The 23252-nt window shown below is 32.6% G+C and overlaps 1 protein-coding gene across 3 annotated transcripts in view; it reads right to left on the bottom strand.

The window, feature by feature from the left end:
• LOC118183042 (phosphatase and actin regulator 2-like) overlaps positions 1-23252 on the bottom strand; it is a 117374-nt gene that overhangs the window by 40173 nt on the left and 53949 nt on the right. For all 3 annotated transcript variants that reach the window (XM_085808290.1, XM_035352450.2, XM_035352448.2), the window contains exons 7-8: positions 13947-14103; positions 5645-5700 (exon numbers count right to left, since the gene is read on the bottom strand). In XM_085808290.1, coding sequence (XP_085664416.1) covers positions 5645-5700; positions 13947-14103 — 213 coding nt within the window. The remainder of the gene's footprint in view (positions 1-5644; positions 5701-13946; positions 14104-23252) is intronic.

The following is a 23252-nucleotide window of genomic DNA, read 5'->3' as shown; positions in this document are numbered from 1 at the left end:
ACCCCACAAACATATTTTTTAAACTCTAAAAAATACTTCAGTTATATGTTGGGTCTCTTTTCCTATTTATGACTTCACTGAGTCTTCTTCTAAGCATGGATCTTATAAGATTTTGCTAATTAAGGCTAATTTTTGTTGGCAATTTCACATTTATTAATTCTGTCTAGTAAATGATCCCAAATATGCTCAGTAGGCATGAGATCCGGACTCTGTCTAAGCATTCTGATTACATGTGTACAGTTTATACAAAGTTTACAGTTCACAAATATGAGCAGTATGCTTGAACTTATTGTCCTCATATAGTCTGTAATACCACAAGATGCCTATTGTTTAGAACTCTGTTTCAAGTTTTGTTTAAAAATATTTAAATACATTAATTTATCGATTTTGCCATCAATAAAATACTGATTTCCAACATCACAAGCACTTGCACAGCCCCAGACTCTCTCGCTACCTCCACCATGGTTTTACTGAAAGAGTAAGATTCTTCATTTGAAGTTCAGTAATGGGTTTTAGTTATACTATTTGCTTTTCATTGTTTTCAAAAATTCTAAATTCATATTTATCTACAAATGTAACTGAACTACAGAAATCTTGTAGCCTTTTAATACAAGTCCTCTTGAATTGTAATTATGCTCTTCAATTCCCTTTACACAGAAATGATTTCCTCTAGCAATTCAGTCATAGAAGTTACATTTTCTTAAACTGTTTGATCACAGTCCCTTCAATAGTGGACTAAGTATTTGTTGGGCTTCTAAAGTCGATATCACTGTCCTGATTTTAGAACTACAAGTAATATTTCTAACAATCCATCTTCCCTTGCCTTCACTAAAATGCTTTGGATGCTCTGTTCATCATTCGTAATCAATTAAATTTGGTTTAAGGTATTTTGAAATTTTGTATTAGGAACAGTAGATTTGCTTACATTCAACAATTACTCTTTTTCTCTCACATTTTCCACAATTCTAGCAAAGTATTATAAGATTTCTTATGTCAAAAGAAATCACAGAATTTCTTCGGCTTATAAATTAGCTCCTCAACTTAAAGCATCTTTCTATCTAACTTTAAAATCCTTCTTCCAGACATTTTACAGACACAAGATATTTAAACCAATTTATTTAATTTTAATTAACATAATAGATTTTGCATGGAAATTAAACGCAGAAAAAACAATGAAAAAGTAGTTTTGGAACAATAGATGACTGACTTTATTGTTAAAAGCTTGAAAGTTTTCCATGCCTGAATAATTTTTCTTTCAGTCACTGTATCTAGAGTCATAACGTTGTTTGGTTTAAAATCAAGTTCTGTTTAGTGTTGAGTGACTCAATTAGTACAGATGCATTGTGAATATTAAGTACACAACACATATAATTAAATAATAGTTTTGACAACATGAGGGTATGACAGAAAGTTAAGTAAAACAAAATTATACTAGAAAAACCAAAATGATGTATTAAACTTACATATTAATCTGACAAACTAGAAATATCCCAACATGAGAAAAGTTATGGGATGGTTTCCTTCATAAGAAGTAAATGAAGGATTTCTTGGTATTTAATAATACATAATTTTCATCTTGTCATTGCTTACAATTATTTTCTAAGTAACCATTAATTCAGATATGTCAACCCATAATTCTCTATAAAATGAGACAAGTCAGCAGATTGATTATTTTCATTGATGCACTTATGAAATTTAGCATCAACACATGTTAAAGATTTACAGAATATTGGCATTTGTGAAGAATAAAAATATTGTTAATTTATGCTAAGTAATACAAGTATTATTTACAAAAACCAAAATATTTCATTTGAATTAAATTCTGCTCACATTAAATATCACATATTAATTTGAAATGTCAATGATAATGAAAACATTCTTCCCCTTCCCACCAAAAAAAAGTTACGAAAATACATTTTGCACATATTACATTCAGTGTGTACATTTGCACTAAAACAAACTTCCCTCATGTACAAGGAGAATAGCCATAGAATGCTCTGCCCTAATCAAATAAACCAAACCACTCATATGCAATCACATGAGCCTAAAGAAACAGAAAACTATCATTTGAAGATTCATTAAGAGTTAATTTCCATGCAACGTTTACAAAATTATGATGTAAGCTTCAACTCTTTAAATGTACACCAATAACATTAAAGAACCACCAAAGTTTAATGCATTTTTACAGTCCAATCTACAACTAAAAGCTAAAACAGTATGACCATTCGCACATTTTCCAATGAACTCACAGATTGTAATGGCCCGGGGACATATGCTTTGGCTTAGATAAGTGATCAGTCAATTAAAGAAAAAGTACAATTAATATTGTATGGTAAATGCAACCATATTAAAACACTGCTATAAAAATGGAATTTAAAAACTGAGAATTTTCACTAGTTTGTAGAATTTAAACAATTTCTTTCCCAGAAAGCAGCAGCTATTACAATAATGATGATGTTACTTCAAAATGAAATTATTCATGAGGAAATGAAAAGACATATCAACATAGCTTTAATTTGAAGACCAATAACAGCAGAATTTTCTCTTATCAAAAAAGCTATATTTTACTATAAATATTAAGATTCTGAATATTCAATGCTAAGATATTAGAAGCTGATCCTACATCAGAATTGTTACAACTTACCAATAAAAATTAAGAATATATAAATGAAAAATCAATATTCAAAACATAAACAGTTGTTCCTTGAAACTAAAAGTATTGCAGAAATTCAACATGGCAAACATAAAAAAATTATCATAAAAGATAGATAAGGAAAGCTATTAGTGGACAAACATAATTATGTTACATATTCTAGTACCAGTTGTGCATACTTACTTCCAGGAAATTCTGGAATGCATGCCTCAGAGAGAAAGGAGATCCTGTGAACCCCATTTGTGCGAATTTTGTTATATGTGAGATAAAATGCTATAACCCTATATGGCAGCCTGACTCTTACAAAATGAAAACGTTCAGCTACCAAAGTTAGAGAAAATTTTACTGCTACCAGAGACAGGATCGTATATCGGCTGCCAAATCAGCATGATTGACAATGTCAAATTCTGACTAAAGTTGATAAAATAGTGTTTGTAACATTGTGTTATCTGTAAGAATAAAATGGCTTTCAGTTTACTTAAATTTCTTCACAATTTACTACAAGGGAAACGTTTACATTGAATGCAAAATTATTGCAAACCCTCTATAAGACATCCCAGTTTAAGAATCCATCGCTTACTATGAATATCAAAGTCCTTATAGCTTTTTGTTTTTGCCTTCTCTTTGTCTCTCTTATTTTGAATAATAGTGATAATTACTTCATTATACATAATAGATTCTGATTCTGAAAATGCAATAGTCTAGTTTTTACCAGGAGTGAGTTTTGCAATCTAAATGTTAACAGGCTTAGCAAAGCTTCACACTGAAAACAAAAGAATAATTAAGAACTGGAATCTTTTAAAATAAAAGTTTGAAAACCTTAATCTGTAAATAATGCATGACATGTCAGATACTACATTATTAACTGAATGCATAGTTCTAACATGTGAATATAGTAAACCCTTGCTGTGAATGTGAGGGATTACGTCATTAACAGATTGTGTGTACGGCAAAATCACATTCCACAAAGTTATGTGATGAAATGAGTTAGGTATAGCTCAAATTTTTGTACAAATCTAAATATTATTGGAATTAATGGGGAAAATGAAAGAACTGTTAGTTTAAAGGATTTCTATTATTGCTTAATAAGTAACAAATATTTTTTATAAATAACTGGTGATTTTTGTTTGGGATTTTTGCTTGTAAACCTGATCTTGACATATTAAGAAAACAATACAAATCATTTATCACTGGCTTCAGGAATATTCAAAAGTTCAAATGATATTTCTCTTAGATCAAGTTGCATGCATACAATGCATGGATTGTATGCATAAAGCAGACTTCACTGGGCTCATATTTGATAACTATCCAAAAAAAAAAAAAAAAAAAAAAAAAAAAAGGCTGCACAGATCTTCTAGTTTGTATCCAATCTCTTACGCCTGATTGTTGAAGTCATATAATAAACTGTGAGAAATCCTGCTCTTTGGAAAATACTGGAGAGGAATGGAAATACTGCATTCATGATATTCTATCCTTATTCTTAAATTGCTACAATAAGAGGGAAACTATTATGGAATATATTCAGGGACTGAGATAGACTTTCTCCACCTACAGCTATCTAGTTCACTGAATCAAATAAGCATGCATGAGAACAGTATCCACAAGAAAGCTTTTGCCTGTGGAATGTGATGGTATATTTCATATATCAAAAATTAAATACGCCATTACTTTCCCAAGTGGATTTGAATGAAAAACTCAACTTGGCATTTTATACAAATATTCCTTTAAATTAATTTACATGTACAAATATCATTACATTTTATTATGTAGTTTGAATACTTTAACCATAATAGTTGTCCAGAGTTTAATTCTGGATATCAGTTGGGAAATGTCACCAACTGCTCATGTGTTATAAAATCAAAGAGAAAAATATTCTGTTTGTCAATACTGACAGTAGTAAGAAAATATACAAGACTTTACTACTTACTGAAAAAAATTAAAATATAAATAGTTCCTGATATAAATAAATCAGTTATTTGTGGTCCATTTGAAAGATTAAGTATGAAAGCATGGTAAAAAATATTAAACTAACGGCAAAATTCAAGAAGTGCTATCATTTAATTTTAATAAAAAAGAGAACAAAAAGACCATAAACAAAATCAGAAATTTCAAAGTTAAATACAGAGGGTAATTCAAAACTATCTGACCAAAATTGTAGAAGGGGCCAAAGTAAGCATTTTATAATGGAATGTGTTAGTGGAAATGCCTTACCGAGGTGGTATAGGCCACTTCGGCAGCAGCTAACAGTAATCTGCTGACCTAAATCATCATTCCCCATGCAAATTTTGAGAGGTAAGCATCACGCCATGAAGCTCATCGATATGCATTTTATTTACAGGACTGCTGACAGAAATGGAGCACCTGATAAAAGGAGGTACTTAGGAATCCTTTTCTGAGCCTTATTGAAGTAATTACTCCATTTTAGCCACTGCCTCATAGATAAAATGAAGTTGGTGAGCTTTATTTCGTACAGCAAAGCATACTGCTCATAATTCACTTGGGAAATGATGATTTAATATTAGCAGAACCCATACTTTACAGCTAAACAGTGACCTGCACTACCACAACATGCCATTTCTGCAGACACATTTCATTTCAAAAACTGCTTATTTTGGTCCTCTCTGCCAACCTGTACATTTTTGTTAGATATTTTTAAATCATCCCATATATTAAATTGCATATTACATAACTTTATAACTTGTCATTTGTTCTCCCACTCTCTTTCTCACGTTCACCCACCCCCACGCACATGAAAATATCATTGATCTACACATTTAAAATAAAAAGCTACATGCTATTACTGTATTTCAAAATGTATAGTCAGGCAGCATTAAATTTCACTATGCAAACATAAATAAAATTTAGGCATATTTTGGCAATACTTCCAATTAATATAAACAAACTTCTGCCTTAAAAAAATTATGATAGTATTTATTTAAGACTTGATACTTTATTTGGGGTAAATCATTATTAAAGGGGGAAAAAGCCTACTTTTTAAGATGTTTCGCTGCTCTAATTCTTCAGCTGTTGGCCTCAAACTAAGTCTCCTATAAAAGATTTCTATATAAAAAAGGCTTTCAATGACATACAAATGTTTTGCACAAAAATTTTAATTTGAAATACTGTATAAGCTTAATTCAGATGACCTGAAATGTAAGACAATTCCCCATTTCTGAAAGTTCTTAACAGGTAAAAAGGAACTTACATAAAAAAAACAGCCTCACTTACATGAATATTTCCTACAGAACAGATATTTAAATGGTATACAACTTCATTAATATGCTTTCTTTGACTTACAATTTATAGCACATGTGACAATATATAATATCAGATTAAGACTAACAATTTCTAGAAGAGCATTTTAAGAGAATTAGTCTTATGTTCAGGCCAATGAGTTAATTTATACATTATCTGGAAAACCTTAAGTAATAACAAACCTAAAAATATTAAACACATAAAAAATTAAAATGTAGAATTTTTTTTTTATAAATATGGAACAATATCAATACATACACAGTATTTCTAAAATTTACCCAGTAAACTTCAAGTAGAACTACCCATAACTTGTGAATCTAACATTTGTTATAAAGGTGAAGACAGCAATGCATTAACAATCAGGGGCATGATATTAATGCATGAGGTCATATTTGCTCCCATAACAAATGAAGAAAAATAGCTGAGACAACTCTCAAAATCATCTTGGTGTTTAAAATTTGAACATTTGGTCATTCGGACCGAGAAATTTCTGTGCAAATGAATGTGTCCCTGATTAACAATAAGCAGCATTATTCTAAAGAAGAAACGGCACAGAATCATTAACTCTATTTGTGAGCCAACAGCCCTAAGAATTCTGTCAAGCCACAACATGCAAAAAAATGCATAATCAGATGAAGCTACCAGATGGCATTAATAGCTATTGCAAATAATTTTTATCTCAGCTCAAGAATAAGGCCAGTGACAGTATTTGTTCCACAGGATATGACTGTACTAAGTTGTCTTGACTGCACAGCTACTCTAAAGCAAATGGTAACACCTGCTAGTCTGTGCTGTTACTTGGAACAGTGCAAACAACACAGCCACTGTGTGTGAAATTATTAAAAAAATTACCTGTGAAGCAATAACTCATGGTACAGTCAAAAGTCGTTAATCCGGACTCGTCAGGACTTCGGCGATTCCGGATTATCGATTTTTCCGGATTATAAATCATCAGTTTAAATCTCGTAAGATGGCATGCAGAAATTCTAAAATTAAAAATATGAAACCGTAATTTATGAAATAAAGAACAATTATGATCTAAAGAGTATCAGAATTTACAAAAAAAAAAAAAAAAAAAAAAAAAAAATATATATATATATATATTTGTTTACTTTATTAAATATTTCTTTCAATGTTAGTTGTTTAAGTTGCTTCGTTTTATGTGATAATACTTCTCTTTTTAATTCTATAAACAGACATAATTTCTTGTTTAGTTACAAAGTTTCGCTGTTCAAGTCCCGTAATTGCTGTGCCGAGAATACCGACTAACTTGTCAATCGAAATTTTTTCGTTTTCACTAACCTTTCTGTCACCTTCTTCATGTCTTTATCCATTTTTTTGCAGTAATTCCACTTTTTGTTTGATTGACATCGAAACATACTTTCATTTTGTAGATCCTTTGGGAGCTCCAGCATTGGAAATTCTATTTGACATAATCGAAAGTTCAAGTTTACTTTTATAAAATTGCTCTTACAGTCTGCAAAAAATAATAAGTCGGATCCAATTCGAAGATTAAGGAACAACGCAATCATCAACATTAACTGAAATAGATAATTAGATAATTTTAGCTTATACCGTCCGTTATACATAAAACGCGCATGCGAAAACGTATTCTGCACTTGCGCACACGCATATGCGCAGTCGTAAAAGTCTTTCGCGCAAGCGTAAACGCCTATGCGCATGTGTCAATGCGGCGCATGCGCAGAAAGTTTTTAGCTTTGAGGTCCGGATTATAGATCATTCCGGATTATGGGTGTCCGAATTAACGACTTTTGACTGTATAAGATTTGGTATTCCAAAGGAAATATTATGACACAGATAAAGCCACGTGAACAGCATTTGAAAAAAGCAAATTATGCTAATACACTCATATCCATAAATTATGGATAATGCAAAATCAGCCAAAGGAAGAGTTAGAAGCAAAACAAATTTGAATTATTTGTAAAGCTTATTTATTAAACAAAAGGTAAAGAGCAAAAAAGATGCTATATGTTTGATATTATTAAAAAAATTAGCGATTTTTTCTCTCTGGAGCAAATTACAAAAAAAACCTATTTACAAAAAATCAATATTACATGGTTGGTATGATTGTTAATACATTGTATGTCTCCCAGACGATGCAATACAGTCCGTACAATGCCTAGGCATGCTGAGTATCAAATTATCGATCTGATCTTGGGGGATATTACACCACTGAAAAAGCAATGCTCTCCGAAGTTCCGGTAGACATGTAGGAGGAGAATGATGGGCTGCAACTCATTGGCCAAGTATGTTCCACACGTGCTCTACTGGATTCAAGTGCGGTGAGAATGCTGGCCAGTCCATACGGGTGATATCCTCCGATTGAAGGCACTCGCTTATGATGTTTGCACGGTGAGGACGGGCGTTGTCATCCATAAACACAAATTGTGCGCCCATGGCGCCCCGAAACAAACATACATGTTGTTCCAGAATGACGGCCCGATAGATTTGGCTTGTCATGGTTCCAATTTGAACATGCAGGTCAGTTCTGGAACACAGAATAATTCCACCCAAAACAAGCACTCCTGCACCACCTTTACGGTGTCATTCAATGCTGTTTTCTTGGTGGTAATGGGTACCTGGAGCTCTCCATATGAAGTCCGGCAAGAATCAGACTGCAAGCTAAACCTGGACTCGTAGAAAAACATCACACAAGCCCACTATTGCAGTGTCCACAATGCATGCTCTCTACTCCAGGCTAACTGCAGGCGAAAGTGAGTTGCAGTAAGTGGAATGCATCTGACAGGTCCACGAGCATATAGACCAATCTGCCCTAAGCGTCTGTACACGGTCTGCCTTGAAATTGTGGTACTAGTGGCTGAGGAGAGCTGACGAGACAGGTCTGAGGCTGTGCTCCGCCTGTTTCTTTTGGCAGTAACTGCCAAATACCGGTCCTCATTCGCCGTTGTAACACTGGGGCGACCTATGCTGTAATGTCTACTCACATTACCATCATCTTGGAATCGTTGCCAAAGCCTCGAGATGACACTCTGGGCAATTCCAAGTTCGTCTGATACTTCCAGTTGGGTACGCCCAAATTCCAGACAGCCGATAATTCTACCACGTAAAAAATCATCCAAATGCATCCTTTGTTTTATAACTATTCGGTTATTGCACTGAAATGCTTATAAAGCGCCTGCGCACAATTTTACTTCTTTGCCTGTATTCCTTATCCACTCTCTTACACTCTCGTCATTGTGACGTACCATGGGTGTCATCTGGTTACTTCCTGAAATTTGCATATGATTCTTGAAGATGTGCGTAGTGATTTTACTTGTGATATATTTATTTTAGAGTAAGATTTCCACATGACTCCGAATTATCCTTAATTTATGGACATGAGTGTAATAAAATCAGAATGCATTGATTTAAGGGTATGGAACAAGACTTTCTGTTTTAGATTTAAGGGAGTAGGTTTTCTTGTTTTTACATAAGAGCACAAATGCTCACAAGAGACATTTCACAGTGTTAAGTTTTGTAGAGATATGAACTAAGATTTTGACAGCCTGATCCAAAGTAATGATCTAAGCCTTCGCTGAACATCAAAAGTATACCTCATGCATTCATCATCTATTCATTATGCTATAAGAAAAATTTAAACAAATTCCTGTAGCTATTTATGAAAACTTATTAAAAGACTATTTCAAAGATCTGGTTATTTAATTTGGTAAAAGTACTTCCAAAGGCTATTTGCCTTATGAGGCACACTTTCATAATGGACTCTCTAACTGCAACTGGCTTGTTTTACATATTGGAACATATTGGAGAAAACCACAGAAGTCCCATGTAGTACATCCATTTATTTAGTGGCCAGAAAGTGAGTGTGTGCCAAAGAACCAATATTTAGATTTCTACTCGGCTACTTATTGGCACACCTCTGCTGACGAATATCAGGTGAAATTGAAAAAAAAAAAAGGGGGGGAATTAGATATATTAAAACCACTCAAGCAGCTTCAGCAAAAACAGGAAGTTATAATCAAGCAATTTTTGCCTATGCAATGCTATCAAGCTTAATCAATTGCACTCATACGTCTACTCTCAACTACCAAAGTTGTTTTACAGTGCCACTCATATGTTTGCTCTTAGCCACCATAACAAAGGACCCTACTGATCGTATATTACATTAAGTCGACAAGCTTCATAATCTTACATTTTATGTATTACTGTTTGCTCAATGAAAATCCATTCCAACATCAAGATACCTCACTTAATATAACCACAAAATGTTTAATATTTAAAAGTTGCTAAACTGCACAGAGTATTTCTTTACATGGATACTTAATATCCTGAAATTAGATCTGTCATTAAAAATATATTTATTAATCGCAGACTTTTACAAAAACAATTTACATCTGAAATAGGAAATTCAGGATTAATTTGTTCCTTTGAATAACTGAAGTTATTTTAGAAGACCCAGAAAAAAGATGAATATGATCAAATTTAATAGGAAAAGAAGCCAGCTGCTGTTAAATGTAAAATTAGGCAAAAAAGGCAATGCTATTTTGACATCAATTTTAAGATAAAACTATAACACTTTTGATAATTATTTGAAACAGGTCCCTTTTTTTCAAGAGCAAAAAAAAAAAAAAAATTAAGGAAAAAAAAAAAAAGCATAAGAATTTACAGGAAAACATGAGACAAAAATACATAGTGGCTGATTACTATTGGACCTTACAAATTAGAGAAAAGAACTGTCTAGAAAAGAAGATACAAAATAAAAGAAAATTACACTTTTATAATTCAGTTTGTGTAAAATGCAGATCATTACGCTTAGATAAATTTCCATATTTAAAATGAGTAAATGCATGAAAAGAATGAAATCAGAAACAAATATGCAATGGTATTTAAGTAAAGTCTTTAAGTAAAATTATTATAATTGAAATTTCAAAACTTGTTTTCCTTAAAATCAGTAAGTGAGAGTGAAAAATAACATCACATTTAGAATCAGGAGTGTTAAGTTTAAAAGACACACAGAAAATAGATCAGGAAAGGAAAGAAAGATTTTAAAAGCACAACAGTATTATTCATTAAATCCAAAATTAATAAATAAAACAACATACATAGTAAATTTTTGTGGAACAAAGTTTAAAAAAAACATTACTTATTCATATGACTTCCCTATCACAGCTGATGACACAGCCATGATAATTATAGCACACACAGTTTTACTTTTGTACCTTCACTGCATAAGCAATCCATTTTTCAACATGCTACATGTTTCAGCAAAATAACAGGTAATGCAAGAGCTCCTATTTTGGTATTCACTCCCACCCAATAGTATAATACACAAATGTAGGAAATTGCATTTTCAATAATGAAATGTAGCAACCTTTCTCAGTATCGTTTTTATATTAAGTTTCTTAGCACGGGGATTGCATTACGCACTGGCTCCCAAAAGTTAAGCACACAACGCAAATTAGCAATACAGTACAAAGTCTGTATTCCAGACGTCTATTATCTGGAATGATCTATAATTCGGACCTTAAAGCCACAAACTGTTCTTTTTGTATGCTTTATGCATGTGCATTTAATGTTTACGTATGCACGTTTAGCACAAAAAAACGAAGCAACTTAAACAACTTACATTGAAAGAAATGTTTAATAAAGTAAATAAATATTAAGCTTTCTTTTTGTAAATTTTAATACCCTTTAAATCATAATTGCTCTTTATTTCATAAATTATGGTTTCATATTTTTAACTGTATAATTTCTGCATGCGATCTTACCAGATTTAAATTGATGATCTATAATCTGGAAAAACCCTTAATCTGGAATCGTCGAAGTCCAGATTACAGACTTTGCATGTATTTGAAAGCGTAGTTGAAGTTTGAGTGGCTGAAAGTCGCTGCAGATGCAGATGACTATGTAAATATCATATGTTACAGCCTATCACAGCTAACTGTCCAAACATATGCTAATTATTCAGCCATTGCAAAAACCACCATTCTGAAGGGTTTGAGTTTTACTTAAATGTGCATATGGAGTGCTTATAACTTTTGATAATGTTCATATTTCTATGGCTGAAAAATGACAAAGGGCAGACAGTAGTGCCGGCATTTTGTTGGACACAATGAAAGAGGACAGTCAATCAAAGATGTCTTTCTTTCCTTTGGCATTAATCATTTGGTAATTTCTCAAATGTGGAAACAACTGCAAGCAAGTCTAATAGTATTCTAGAGAAGTGTGTCCATCGATCAAGGATTGCCACTCCTGAAGATCAGTATGTTGCTACAGTAGCCATGTGGAACTAACAAGCAACCTCCCCGCCTATTACATCGATGGTTGCAGCATCATTTGGTAAGATATCTGCTAGTACTGTGGGCCAAAGGCTTCACATGAGGCGACTGTATGCCCAGATGCCAAATGTTTGTGTGTCATTAACTGACCAATCCAGAGTGGAAAGATAGAAATGGAATAAATTGGTATTGGCAACATCTCAACTGGACTACCTCCGATAGACACGATGTCTTGTTCATGAGTCCAGTTTTGCCATCAAATCAGATGATAAGTATGCAATCAGAGGTCAAAGCATAATGGTGTGGGCTGGAGTTATTGCTCCCAGTTGCAGATCTTAGAAGACAGTTCTGTGATGGCTGTGCAGTATAGGGATAACGTTCTACACCCTAACGGAGACTTTATGTTGCAACATTTAGTTCTGATTTCCTCTTTATAGATGATAATGTCCATACCCATTCAGAAAACTTGTTTACGAGTATCTGGAGAGTGAGACCGTTTCATATATGGAGTGACTGCCATATTCTTCAGACCATAATCCTTACTGAAAATCTTGCCCTTGGGCAAGCTCCCTCTGAATGTTTACCTTTTCCAGCCAGTCCCAGAGAATTGGAGACTGACTTAATTGTATAATTGGATTAGTGGCCATTGCAATGGCTGATCACCTAAATTGAAGCATGAGTAATCACTATAAAGTTTGTGTGAAGGTCTAGGGTGGTCACAAACCTTAAGAATGTAAGTTTCGTTGTTTGTTTTCAGCTTTAAACACAAATTTGTTATTGATCAAAATGTGGCATCGTCATATGATTTTCGAAAATAAAATATTTTCATCTCTGTATATAATGCTTAATTTTTTTATGCATCAACACATTTGCTACCTTTATGTGCAATGTGACGTAAATCAAAGCTTTTTTTTTTTTTCATTTTTATTGGTTTTACCATTGTATGATTAACTTTTGAAAGCTGATGTATTTCACTGTTCTAAATGAGATGTAACTACCCAAATAATTTCAAAAGTAGTTTTCAGAATGTTTGCATATATGAAAAGTTTATGAAGGATTTCCCCCCCCCCCAGACGTTTAACTTTCTCAGACTCTGAATTTGGAAAAGAAAAATTGACACTCTCACACTTTTTAATCTTAATTGCTTTATCCAACTGTTCACAGATTTTTTTTCCTCTGTTATATATGAAGAATTTTACAAAAAAAAAAAAAAAATGTGTCTAATCAAAATGCAGAGACATTTAAAGAAAAGCAAAAATAATTAATTGAACTATCACTGTTAACAAAAGCTGTTTTTGTCAAGACATGACGGACAGCATGCCACTCTTGAAACAGTGGCTTGGCTTTGATGCTAATGATAAATCAGTAAATTCAGAGTAAAATGGAGAATAAAATAGCACAGCAAAGTTAAAAAAAATGGAAGCATTATTAATTTGACTATTTAAACACACAAAATAATCACATTCCTGTATTTGAAAATTGCTTCAAAATAATCCATGCAAACAAAAGTTGATGACACAGCAATTCTCTAAGTAAAGTAAAAATTGTACATAAGAAATAAAATGTTTTTCCCCCTAAATTAAATTTTGATCTTGAGAAAATTTTAAAGATTAACAAAAACATGCATACATTTTAAGTTTGATTTGAATTCACTTTTTATTCAATCCTAAGAGTGCTGTACTATAAAGAACTGACTTAAAGTAGAAACTATATTATGCTGTAAATCAATCTGAATGTAAATCTGTAATATAAGAGGATCATGCATTTTGGCTCCTATATACCTGATGAGTTGATTTCCAACTGCTTCCCAGACTTCTTGACGTTCTTGTTCACTTTGTAAGTGAATAATGTTTTTATTAATAAGATCTTGCCGTTCTGGGCGCTGTGCAAGCTTCATTGCTAAATAATCCTTGCGGGCAATTTTTGCAACCAATTTACCTAAGAAATATACAATTGAATGTTTTAAAAATCATGATGTTAAAAATATACATGAATCATTTCAAAAAGGGGATCTAAAAAAAAAAAGACTATTTTAGTAATACTTCAAAAAATTCTTTATAAGTAGAAAGATTTTTTTAATATATTAAATATATAGAAAACCATTCATATTTCAGAAGCATACTTGCCAACCTATGACACTCAAAAATCAGGAGATTTTTTTAAGAAATCAGGAGATTTTTCACAATGTTAAAAAGACTTTTTAAATGATAAAAATATAGTTTTTAATAATGAATTAACTTTAAATAGTTACTAAATCTTAAATGCAAGCAAAACAAAAATACCTTAGACATAAAAAACATTTTTATTACTTTCATCGTTTAAAAAAAATAAATAAATAAAATTAAAAAAAAGGCACTTTAATCAGTTTTCATACAAATGTTATGGACAGTGGCAGATTTTGCTCTCGTTAAGAAAGAAACTTCATAATTTTGTTCATAGCAATTGTCACGTAGGCCTGCTTTCACTAATAAAAGTTTTTCTAATGTGTCATCACTAATATTAGATCTAAGTTTAGTTCTCGTTTTCGCAACAGCACTGAAAATCCTCTCACACTCCGCATTACTATGGGGAACTGTCAAGATGGCCAACATAATTCTAGAGAGTTCACTATATTTTAAAATTCCATCAGCACCTTTCAATTTTCCAATTAACCTCCACTGGGTGTCAATCCTAGCTGATTTTATAACTTCATCCAAGTTTTCTAATTGTAAACTGCAAAATTGAGACTGAAGTATATCAAAGTATATCAGTAGCAACATCAATATCATCATCTTTCATGACTAAACAAAGTAACACAGGAAATCTGTTCAAAAAGTACCTTATATCAGAAAAAGATGCATTTGCTAGAGCAGAAATATCAGCAACTTTAGCATGCAAAATCACTTCATCGTTGACTGGAAATTTATGTAGTGTGTAATCACATACTCGACAGAAGTAACTTCTAACATGAAGATAAAACTTACTTTTGTTTTCTTCTGGAAGTTCTTCCACTACTTTTGTAGTTGCAGCTCCTATTACCAAATCTTCATCTTTCTTCTGATCTGTTTCACCATAAATCACATCATATATAGAATTACAAGACAAAACACAGACTGGTTTTACAAACTTTGATAAAATGTCTTTACACAGATCATAAATCATTGATTGCAAAACATGAATTAATGGAATTCTGCTTTGTAGAATTGTGTTCAGAACATCGAATGCTGGCAAAATGAATTGTAAAAAAAAGCAAAAAGCTTTGTTAAGGTCCGAAGAAAAAAACATAAATATTCGTTCTTCACAAGATAAACTTACAGTAATCGGAAAATGTTTCGTGTGTTGAGCAATTTTTTTTTTTTTTTTTTTATTTTTATTTTGAAAGAAATTTGTATCAGCTTTATGCTTATATTTTGCAGTATTATTTTGAGAACTGCCAGTTGAATTGCTGAATGATGCAGAAATTACTTTATTTTTCTCAAACCCATTTTTAACAATGGAAGTAGTAACTACATCTTCATTTACTTTAGGTACTTATAACTTCCAATAGAGCCTTTTATCTTAACTCTCGAAGCATTTACTTCTTCTTTAAAAAATGCAAGAAGTGGGTTCCATTGATCGAGGATTCTAGATAAGCATTTCTTTAAAGACAACCAGCGTGTACACACATGTTTCAAAATTTTTCTCATTTCAGTATTATGCAGCTGTTGGAACTGTTTCAATTTTTCCTTTCTTTTAGAACTCCTTTCAAGATAATAATAAATATCAACAATGTGTTCATCCACATTTAATGGTAAAGAAGCTGCCCTTTTTTTCAGCTGCTAAATTTAAGAGGTGACAGGTGCACCTCATAATCTGCAAATCTGAATTTGCCTTTCTTAAGATGCCTGCAACACCAGTCATCAAGCCTACCATTACTGGTGCATTATCGGCACCAAGTGCTAAGCAATTATTGAGAGGGACTGCATTTTCTTTTAAATTTTAATAATTAGCTGTGCTATATTAAAAGCCTGTCAAATGTCATTCTAAAGTGGGGACAGAAAGTAAACTGCACTCAATTCTCTCTGGATTAAAAAAAGAAACAACAATTGGATACAGTTTTGAATTGGTATTATTGCTTCCATCCGTAGAGAGGCAGAACGGAGCTGTTTTAATGCAATCAATAACTGAAGATTTATTTTTCAAACCCATTTCTTTAACAATTGCACCCGTTTTGGTCCTTGCACTTGAGTATTTCTTAGCGATTTCACTATCGGGAAACATTTTTCTAAATAAAGCTGCAGCGTGATCCGATGCATTCAGTGGCAGGTTGTGCTCCAGTAAAAAGGCAGAGAACAGACATTCTGCATTAATCACTTTTTGGTCTTTTGTTTCCGAAGAAAAATTTAATTTTTCGTTTTTTCAAAACAACTCATGTTGTCCTTGTGTCTATGTGTAAGCACATGTTTGAGAACACCTGCCCTTCCACCAAGCGAAATCGAAAAATCGCAACGACAGATGGTACCGCAAATTTATTACATCAGGGTTGCCACTCAAACAGGAGAATGAAATTCCCTGACTTTTCCAGGTTTTCCAGGTGTGTTTCAAGAAAATTCCAGTCTATCCGCTTAATGTACATTGGCTGTGCTAAGAGGTAAATTAATTATGGTATTACTTGTATTGTGTAGCAAATTCACTTAATTATTCAATAAATCCCAGAGGACATTTATTATTAATTATTCTTGGTATACTTTGTTTGATAATTTTGTTTACTTTTCCACTTAAGAAACTTAATAAAATTTAAGATATATACATTGGATAACAAATGTATGTTTTATTTAATTATTACTCATGATCATCACCAGTTCAACACGAGGCTAATCCGGTCCTTATAAATCACAACGCAATGCTAAATAGTTAGGTTAGATTTTAGGTAAATTTAATTTGCGTGAGGTATGTTCTTAAAAGGCACCTTAACACTTGAAAACACAAATATAATTATAATAGTTGTTGTTTTCTCCACTGAAGATTGAGATTAGAATCTTCCCAATCTGGAATAAAATAAGGCTTTTTTTGCACACATTCTGCAGCTAAACGAAAGAAAGAAATCTATTTTAATAAATTGAGGTATTTTATATTTATTTGACAGCATACATAAGGAAAAAATATGTGCATTAAATTTCGTGATGGTATGTCATCATACTGCTATAATTAATTTCAGGATTATGCCAGAGAAAATTTCCTGAAATTTGGAAATATTATTTACTAATAATAAATGAATTTAGAGGGAAGAAGCAACATTAAATTATATGAATAACATAAAAATAATTACTTAAAAATTGAATTAGAATAATCAACGATATTTTAGCGAATATAGTTATATTACATGGCTAGCCTAGATGACTGATTACTATTTTTTTATTTTACTGCAACATGGCAAGGTATTTATTAAAAAAAAAAAAAAAAGTTTAAAAAGATTTTGCGGTAAAATTCTAGTATACGGTAAGGCTTTGGCACGATTTTGAAAATTGTCGCCAAGACCAAAATGACCCGTTTACTGCGCATCAACATGTCGCCAAATCCCATTATTATTCTAACCAAAGAACGTCTATGTAAAGAAGAAAAGGTTCCATACAAGTAAAATGCTATTACGCTGCTAGAAGGCGGAGGGAAAATTTGCCAAGAGATTTGGCGACGGAACCTGGCGGCCAGAATTTCCCTCTTCGCGATGTGTACAGGAAATTGAGAAACACGTGTTAAGAAGAAACGCTCTTTGACAAAAAGAAAACTACGAAAATCCGTTTTTAAATTATTGCGAAAAATAAAACGTTTCTTCTTGGATTTTTCGCAATAATTTTAAAAACGGATTTTCGTAGTTTTTTCCCCCCTGAAAATAACTAATCCATGAATTAATTTACTTGCGCCAAAAAATATTTTCTTTTCCTTTAGAGTTTAACCACTTGCGCTAAGACTAAACTTCACGGTTGCAGTGCCAATATAACAAGCGGTAAAGTGTCTCATTTACGCCGCTCCGCATCTGCGAGTGCGATCCAGAGCTGTAACTCGAGAAATAAACAATCTCGTTGTTAGGTGACGTGTGCACCACGTTATTTTCATTTTTGCGATAAATGCTTATCAACGTGGTGTTCACGTCGCTCGCGGTTTGAGACGAAAGCATTTTGACGTGCGTGGCACGTCTTTTTAGCGCAAGTGGTTAGAGAAATTTTAAACGATATTCATTTTATGAACTCTTGATAACGTGACCTTCGAACTTCGACACCGGTTTCGAGCTTCGGCGACAGATATATCAGACATGCATAGCTGTTTCCCTCTATGATGGAACGGAGCCACAGCCACGTCTGTTGCAGAGAGGTTTTTCCTTCTTTACAATACATATTCTTTGATTCTAACCTCCATGATACCGTATACTAGGATTAAACCCATTTTGTTTTATACGAGAACAGGTACTTTCTTTAGTTCATGCACTGCACATGCGATTCTCGGGAATACTGGAAACCGAAAGTTGCTTTGCCTTTCTAAAAGACAATCAAATTGGAGCTGCAAAAATTGGCTCTATGCCAGCTACCCAAATGACACTCACGTGATACATAATTCGCCAAAAAAGTTACCTCTACCGACATCAGCGCAAAAATCGCTTTTTTTGGCGGGATCGTTGTATGAACTTCCCTGACTTTTCCAGATTTTGACAAAAATACTTAAATTCCCTGACTTTTCCCTGAATATTTTGGTCAATTTTCGAATTCCCTGACTTTTCCCGGTTTTCCAGGTAGCGTGGCAACCCTGTTACATTTCCTTGAAGAAATAATGGAAGGAAAGTCAACTGTGTACGATTTTTGAAACGTGCACGAGTATTTCACCTTTCTCGCAGACATATCAAAAGACGATAATTTCTAAAACTATTTCCTAAAGGCACGTATACTCACACAACTCAGGACAAAATGAACGAAATAGCGAAAGAACATCCAAAGAACGGCCAACGGCCTTGAGCTTGCTTTATGCTCATTGGCTAATATATCCCAAATGACACGCAGTGGAGCTCGATGCCCATTGGAGAACTGGAGAACGACGTTTCTGGATACGTATGCTGTCAATCACAAAGCAGAAATTCTCATCTGATTCGCAAGGTTTCATTTTAGATATAATCTAGAGAAAATTCAGCTTTCAGACGTCCAAAATCACATTTTTTTGTTGTTCATATAACGAAGTATTAAGACAAGTTCCATAAAAATCGTGAGAAATATTAAGAATAAGAAAAAGTCGGGAGAAATATATTGTAAATCGGGTTGGCGGGAGAGCGGTCGAAAATCGGGAGTCTCCCGCCTAAATCGGGAGAGTTGGCAACTCTGCAGAAGTTTAACAACTTATTCTCCCAAGGAAACCCATTATAATTTGAGACCTTCATTAAAGAAATCCAAAATCTGAAGCACTGTTATTACTTAGTTTAAAATGAGTTTGTGATGACTTAAGCTTAAATTTAGAATTGATTTGAAAATATTAAAAAAGTAATACAACCATATAATTAGATGCTCTTATACTATTCAAAGAATGTTTGACTGAACTACAAAAAATAAAAAATAACACTTGCCTAAAATGATAATACAATAATATGCAAAGTAAACTTTTATAATTATTAAAATACTTTCAAAGTAATTATTAACATTTTATGCCATTACATTCATTCCCCTTCCAGTAACAAACATTACGTTAGAAAGATTGGAAGAAGTAAGAATGCTTATCATCAAAATGATAACAAAATAATGTATAAATAAAATATCAGTTTTTGAATTGCAACAGTGTCTTAAGAATTCTACCAGTTCAGGATTGTCTTAAAGCAGATTTCATTTTAGGTTGAGCCACAGTTATTTTGGTTTGTATTTCAGTCGGCATAGGCACACTGCTTACAGGAATTTGGAGTCATAGGTTTCTCTTGATCCTACATAGTAGGTTTTCTCGTAGGTTGATTACCATATCAACACCAAATATCATTTTTATTCACCAACTCAATAGTCAAAAACTTATCTTCTGTTAATTTAATAAATTGGATTCCAAAGATAAAAACAGTTGCCAAAAACGATAATACAATAATATGCAAAGTAAAAATTTATAATTATTAAGATCTTTGTGAGTTACTTTCAAACTAATTATTTACATTTTATGCCACTACATTCTAATTGTTCTTCTATTACAGTAAATTTTACAAGTACTAAAGTGGAATTAAAATATTTCATATAGGAAACACGCAGCTGACTTTAATAACTTTACTGCCTATTCTACTTGTTTTAATTAAAATGACTGACATTGTATATTTCACTGTACTGTTTAAATCATTTTGATTGAACTTTGTTTTAACAGTGCACTGTTTTGTTTATCTATTTTTTAAATTTTCCGTTAATCATAATAGCATAATTGGATTTGTGGCCACATTTGTATACAATGTATTTGTTTATGTCTTGTATAAGAATTGTAGATCTTAAAATTCTGAATCCAACGATGTTTAAATCGTTAAAATAGTTCAACTAGAACACAAGATAAGGGCAAAAATGCTCCTGACAGGTCTTGGTGACATCTGGCGATTTTTTGACAAAATGGAAGGAAGTCTTAATCAGCTCTGAGAATTTGTGCTTCTAAGAGAGTTAATTGAAATGTGTTTTAGAGTACATTCTGTCAGTTATAACAGGAATTAATGTTATTTCTTGAGTGCTTAGGAGGAACTGCTTAATATCCACATTCTCTTTAAGCTGTTTACAGCTACTCATTTTACTGTGTATCATATAACAATGATTACAATAAATTATCAATTTCTTTCTCCTCATCTGGAGATATTATTTAAAACACATGCATAAACTTGTAACTCTCAACAATATTATGAAATTATGGTAAATCTGGCGAAAGAATACACTTATTAAAACTTCAGACCTAAGCATTTTATACAGACTTGGAAATCTAAATTATGTATTACTTGCTTAAATTGGAAATACAAAGCGTTGCAATAACAGAAATCTAATCTTTTGTTAAGCAACTGCCAATATAATTCACACGGAAGATGCACGGAAGATGTGCTTTCTTCTGCACCTTCAAAACAAAGAAATGTGAAAGGAATACAGCAAAACTACAAACATATTTCTTTTGAAGGTGACACAGAACAAGCTGCTTCATGTTTACAAATATTAAAATGCAGGTTAAAAAGGTTCCAAGGTAGTCTTAAGACTTCCTTATCAGTTTTTTTTTTTTTTTTTTCAAATTAAACAATATTCTATAGAGAACAATTCCACTTTGCATATAAATAAACATTCCTCGCCCCTTTCTTTAGAATGGAGTTCCGATTACACTATGAATGAACATGTTCTTTTTAAATGTAACACTGACTGAGGTTTAAAAAAAAAACTGATTGAAATTGTAAACATTAATTTTTCAAAAAGTTTCTCTGTTAATTACTAGTACTGAGCATTGGCAGATTTCTAAATAACCTGGCTTGCCTATAACCCTATGTGGTAAATTTTCAAAGGTGGAAATACTTCCCGTGGCCACAAAAAAAGAAGTACCACATTTTGCCAAATATCTTCTCGCTATACTCAGTTTTTGGTAATAGGCCCCACAGTACCAGTACTGCACTTTTTTTTTTTTTTTTTAAATTTTCCTACCTTATAGATCTAATATGTACAAATGGCAGATGGCAAAAAGCATTTAGGCAAATAGAAATACAAAAAAAGTCACAGGAAAAACGCACACACACACACAGAATTAAAGAATTAAAGAGAAAGTATTAGCACATAAACCAAAGCAACTTAAACAACTTACATTGAAAGAAATGTTTAATAAAGTAAACAAATAAATATTAAGCTTTTTCTTTTGTAAATTTTGATACCCTTTAGATCATAATTGTTCTTTGTTTCATAAATTACGGTTTCATAGTTTTAATTTTATAATTTCTACATGCCATCTTACCAGATTTAAACTGATGATCTATAATCCGGAAAAATCGATAATCCCGATGAGTCCGGATTAACAACTCTTGACTGTATTTACTGTGGGTCTTGTCGTTTTTATTAGTGGGCAGATATTTTAGCACAGATAAAGGATTCAGAGATTGAAAAAACCTGAAACAATGTGTAGAAAAGCACGATGAATCTACAAATAACCAAAATTCTGTGGTGGCTCTCACAGCAACGGTTTATATTAAGAATTTAAGCACTTTATTTAATGCAGAAGTTGTCTAAGAAAACATTATTGGATGGAAGCTTTACAACCTGCTGTCATCATTGTAAGAAAGTTCACAAGTCATAGTCTCTTGTTGAGAGCTTCTGATGAAGTTTTCAGATCAAGTCACAATGGAAACTTTTTAATAACAGTGAAGTTTTCGGCTTACTTTGATCCACTCTTGAAGGAACATCTCAAGAATTTTGGGAGCCCAGGTAGTGCAAATACAAATTATCTTTCGTCTATGATGTACAATGAAGTGGTACATATAATGCCTCAAAAGTGCAGAGCATCTGCCAGTGTAATGACAGCTAAATATTTCTCCATAATTGTGGATTCAACATATCTTACAGTTATCAATTATCAAGAGATATACCCAAGAATGAGGAACATCAACAGTATTCCTAACCACTTGTAACAAATACTGGACATACATCTGGGGAATTGTACAATGTTATAACTAACACCTTGGCATCACTTGATGTTAAATTAGACAATTGTAGAGGTCAGTTGTATAATAATGCTGTGAGCATGTCAGGAGTCTATACCGATCTCCAAGTATGCAAAAAATGCAAATAAATTTGCCGAATTTACACCCTGTTCTCTGTACCTAGTTGGAACTTCAGCAGTTAGTTGTTGTAATGAATTTACGAATTATTTTGCATTTCTGCAAGAAATCTACAACTTCTTTTAGGTATCCACAATGTGCTGGAAGAAACTGAAGAAAAACTATGTACAAAAAACACCAAACAGTCTGTCACCCATGAGATGGTCATGCAGAGATAATGTCTGCAAAGGTGTATTGAAGTCTTGGAAAGAAATTCATGATTCTCTGAAATCAATCTCAAATGACAGTTCAGGGAAGGTGATTACAAAGGCAGAAGCAGCAGGATTAATCAACAAAATCACCAGAT

This window comes from Stegodyphus dumicola, chromosome X1 (genome assembly GCF_044657685.1).
Source record: "Stegodyphus dumicola isolate Sdum_Otavi_A_Nest chromosome X1, ASM4465768v1".
NCBI lineage: Eukaryota > Metazoa > Arthropoda > Arachnida > Araneae > Eresidae > Stegodyphus > Stegodyphus dumicola.
This window is presented reverse-complemented; position numbering and strand designations above follow the sequence as displayed.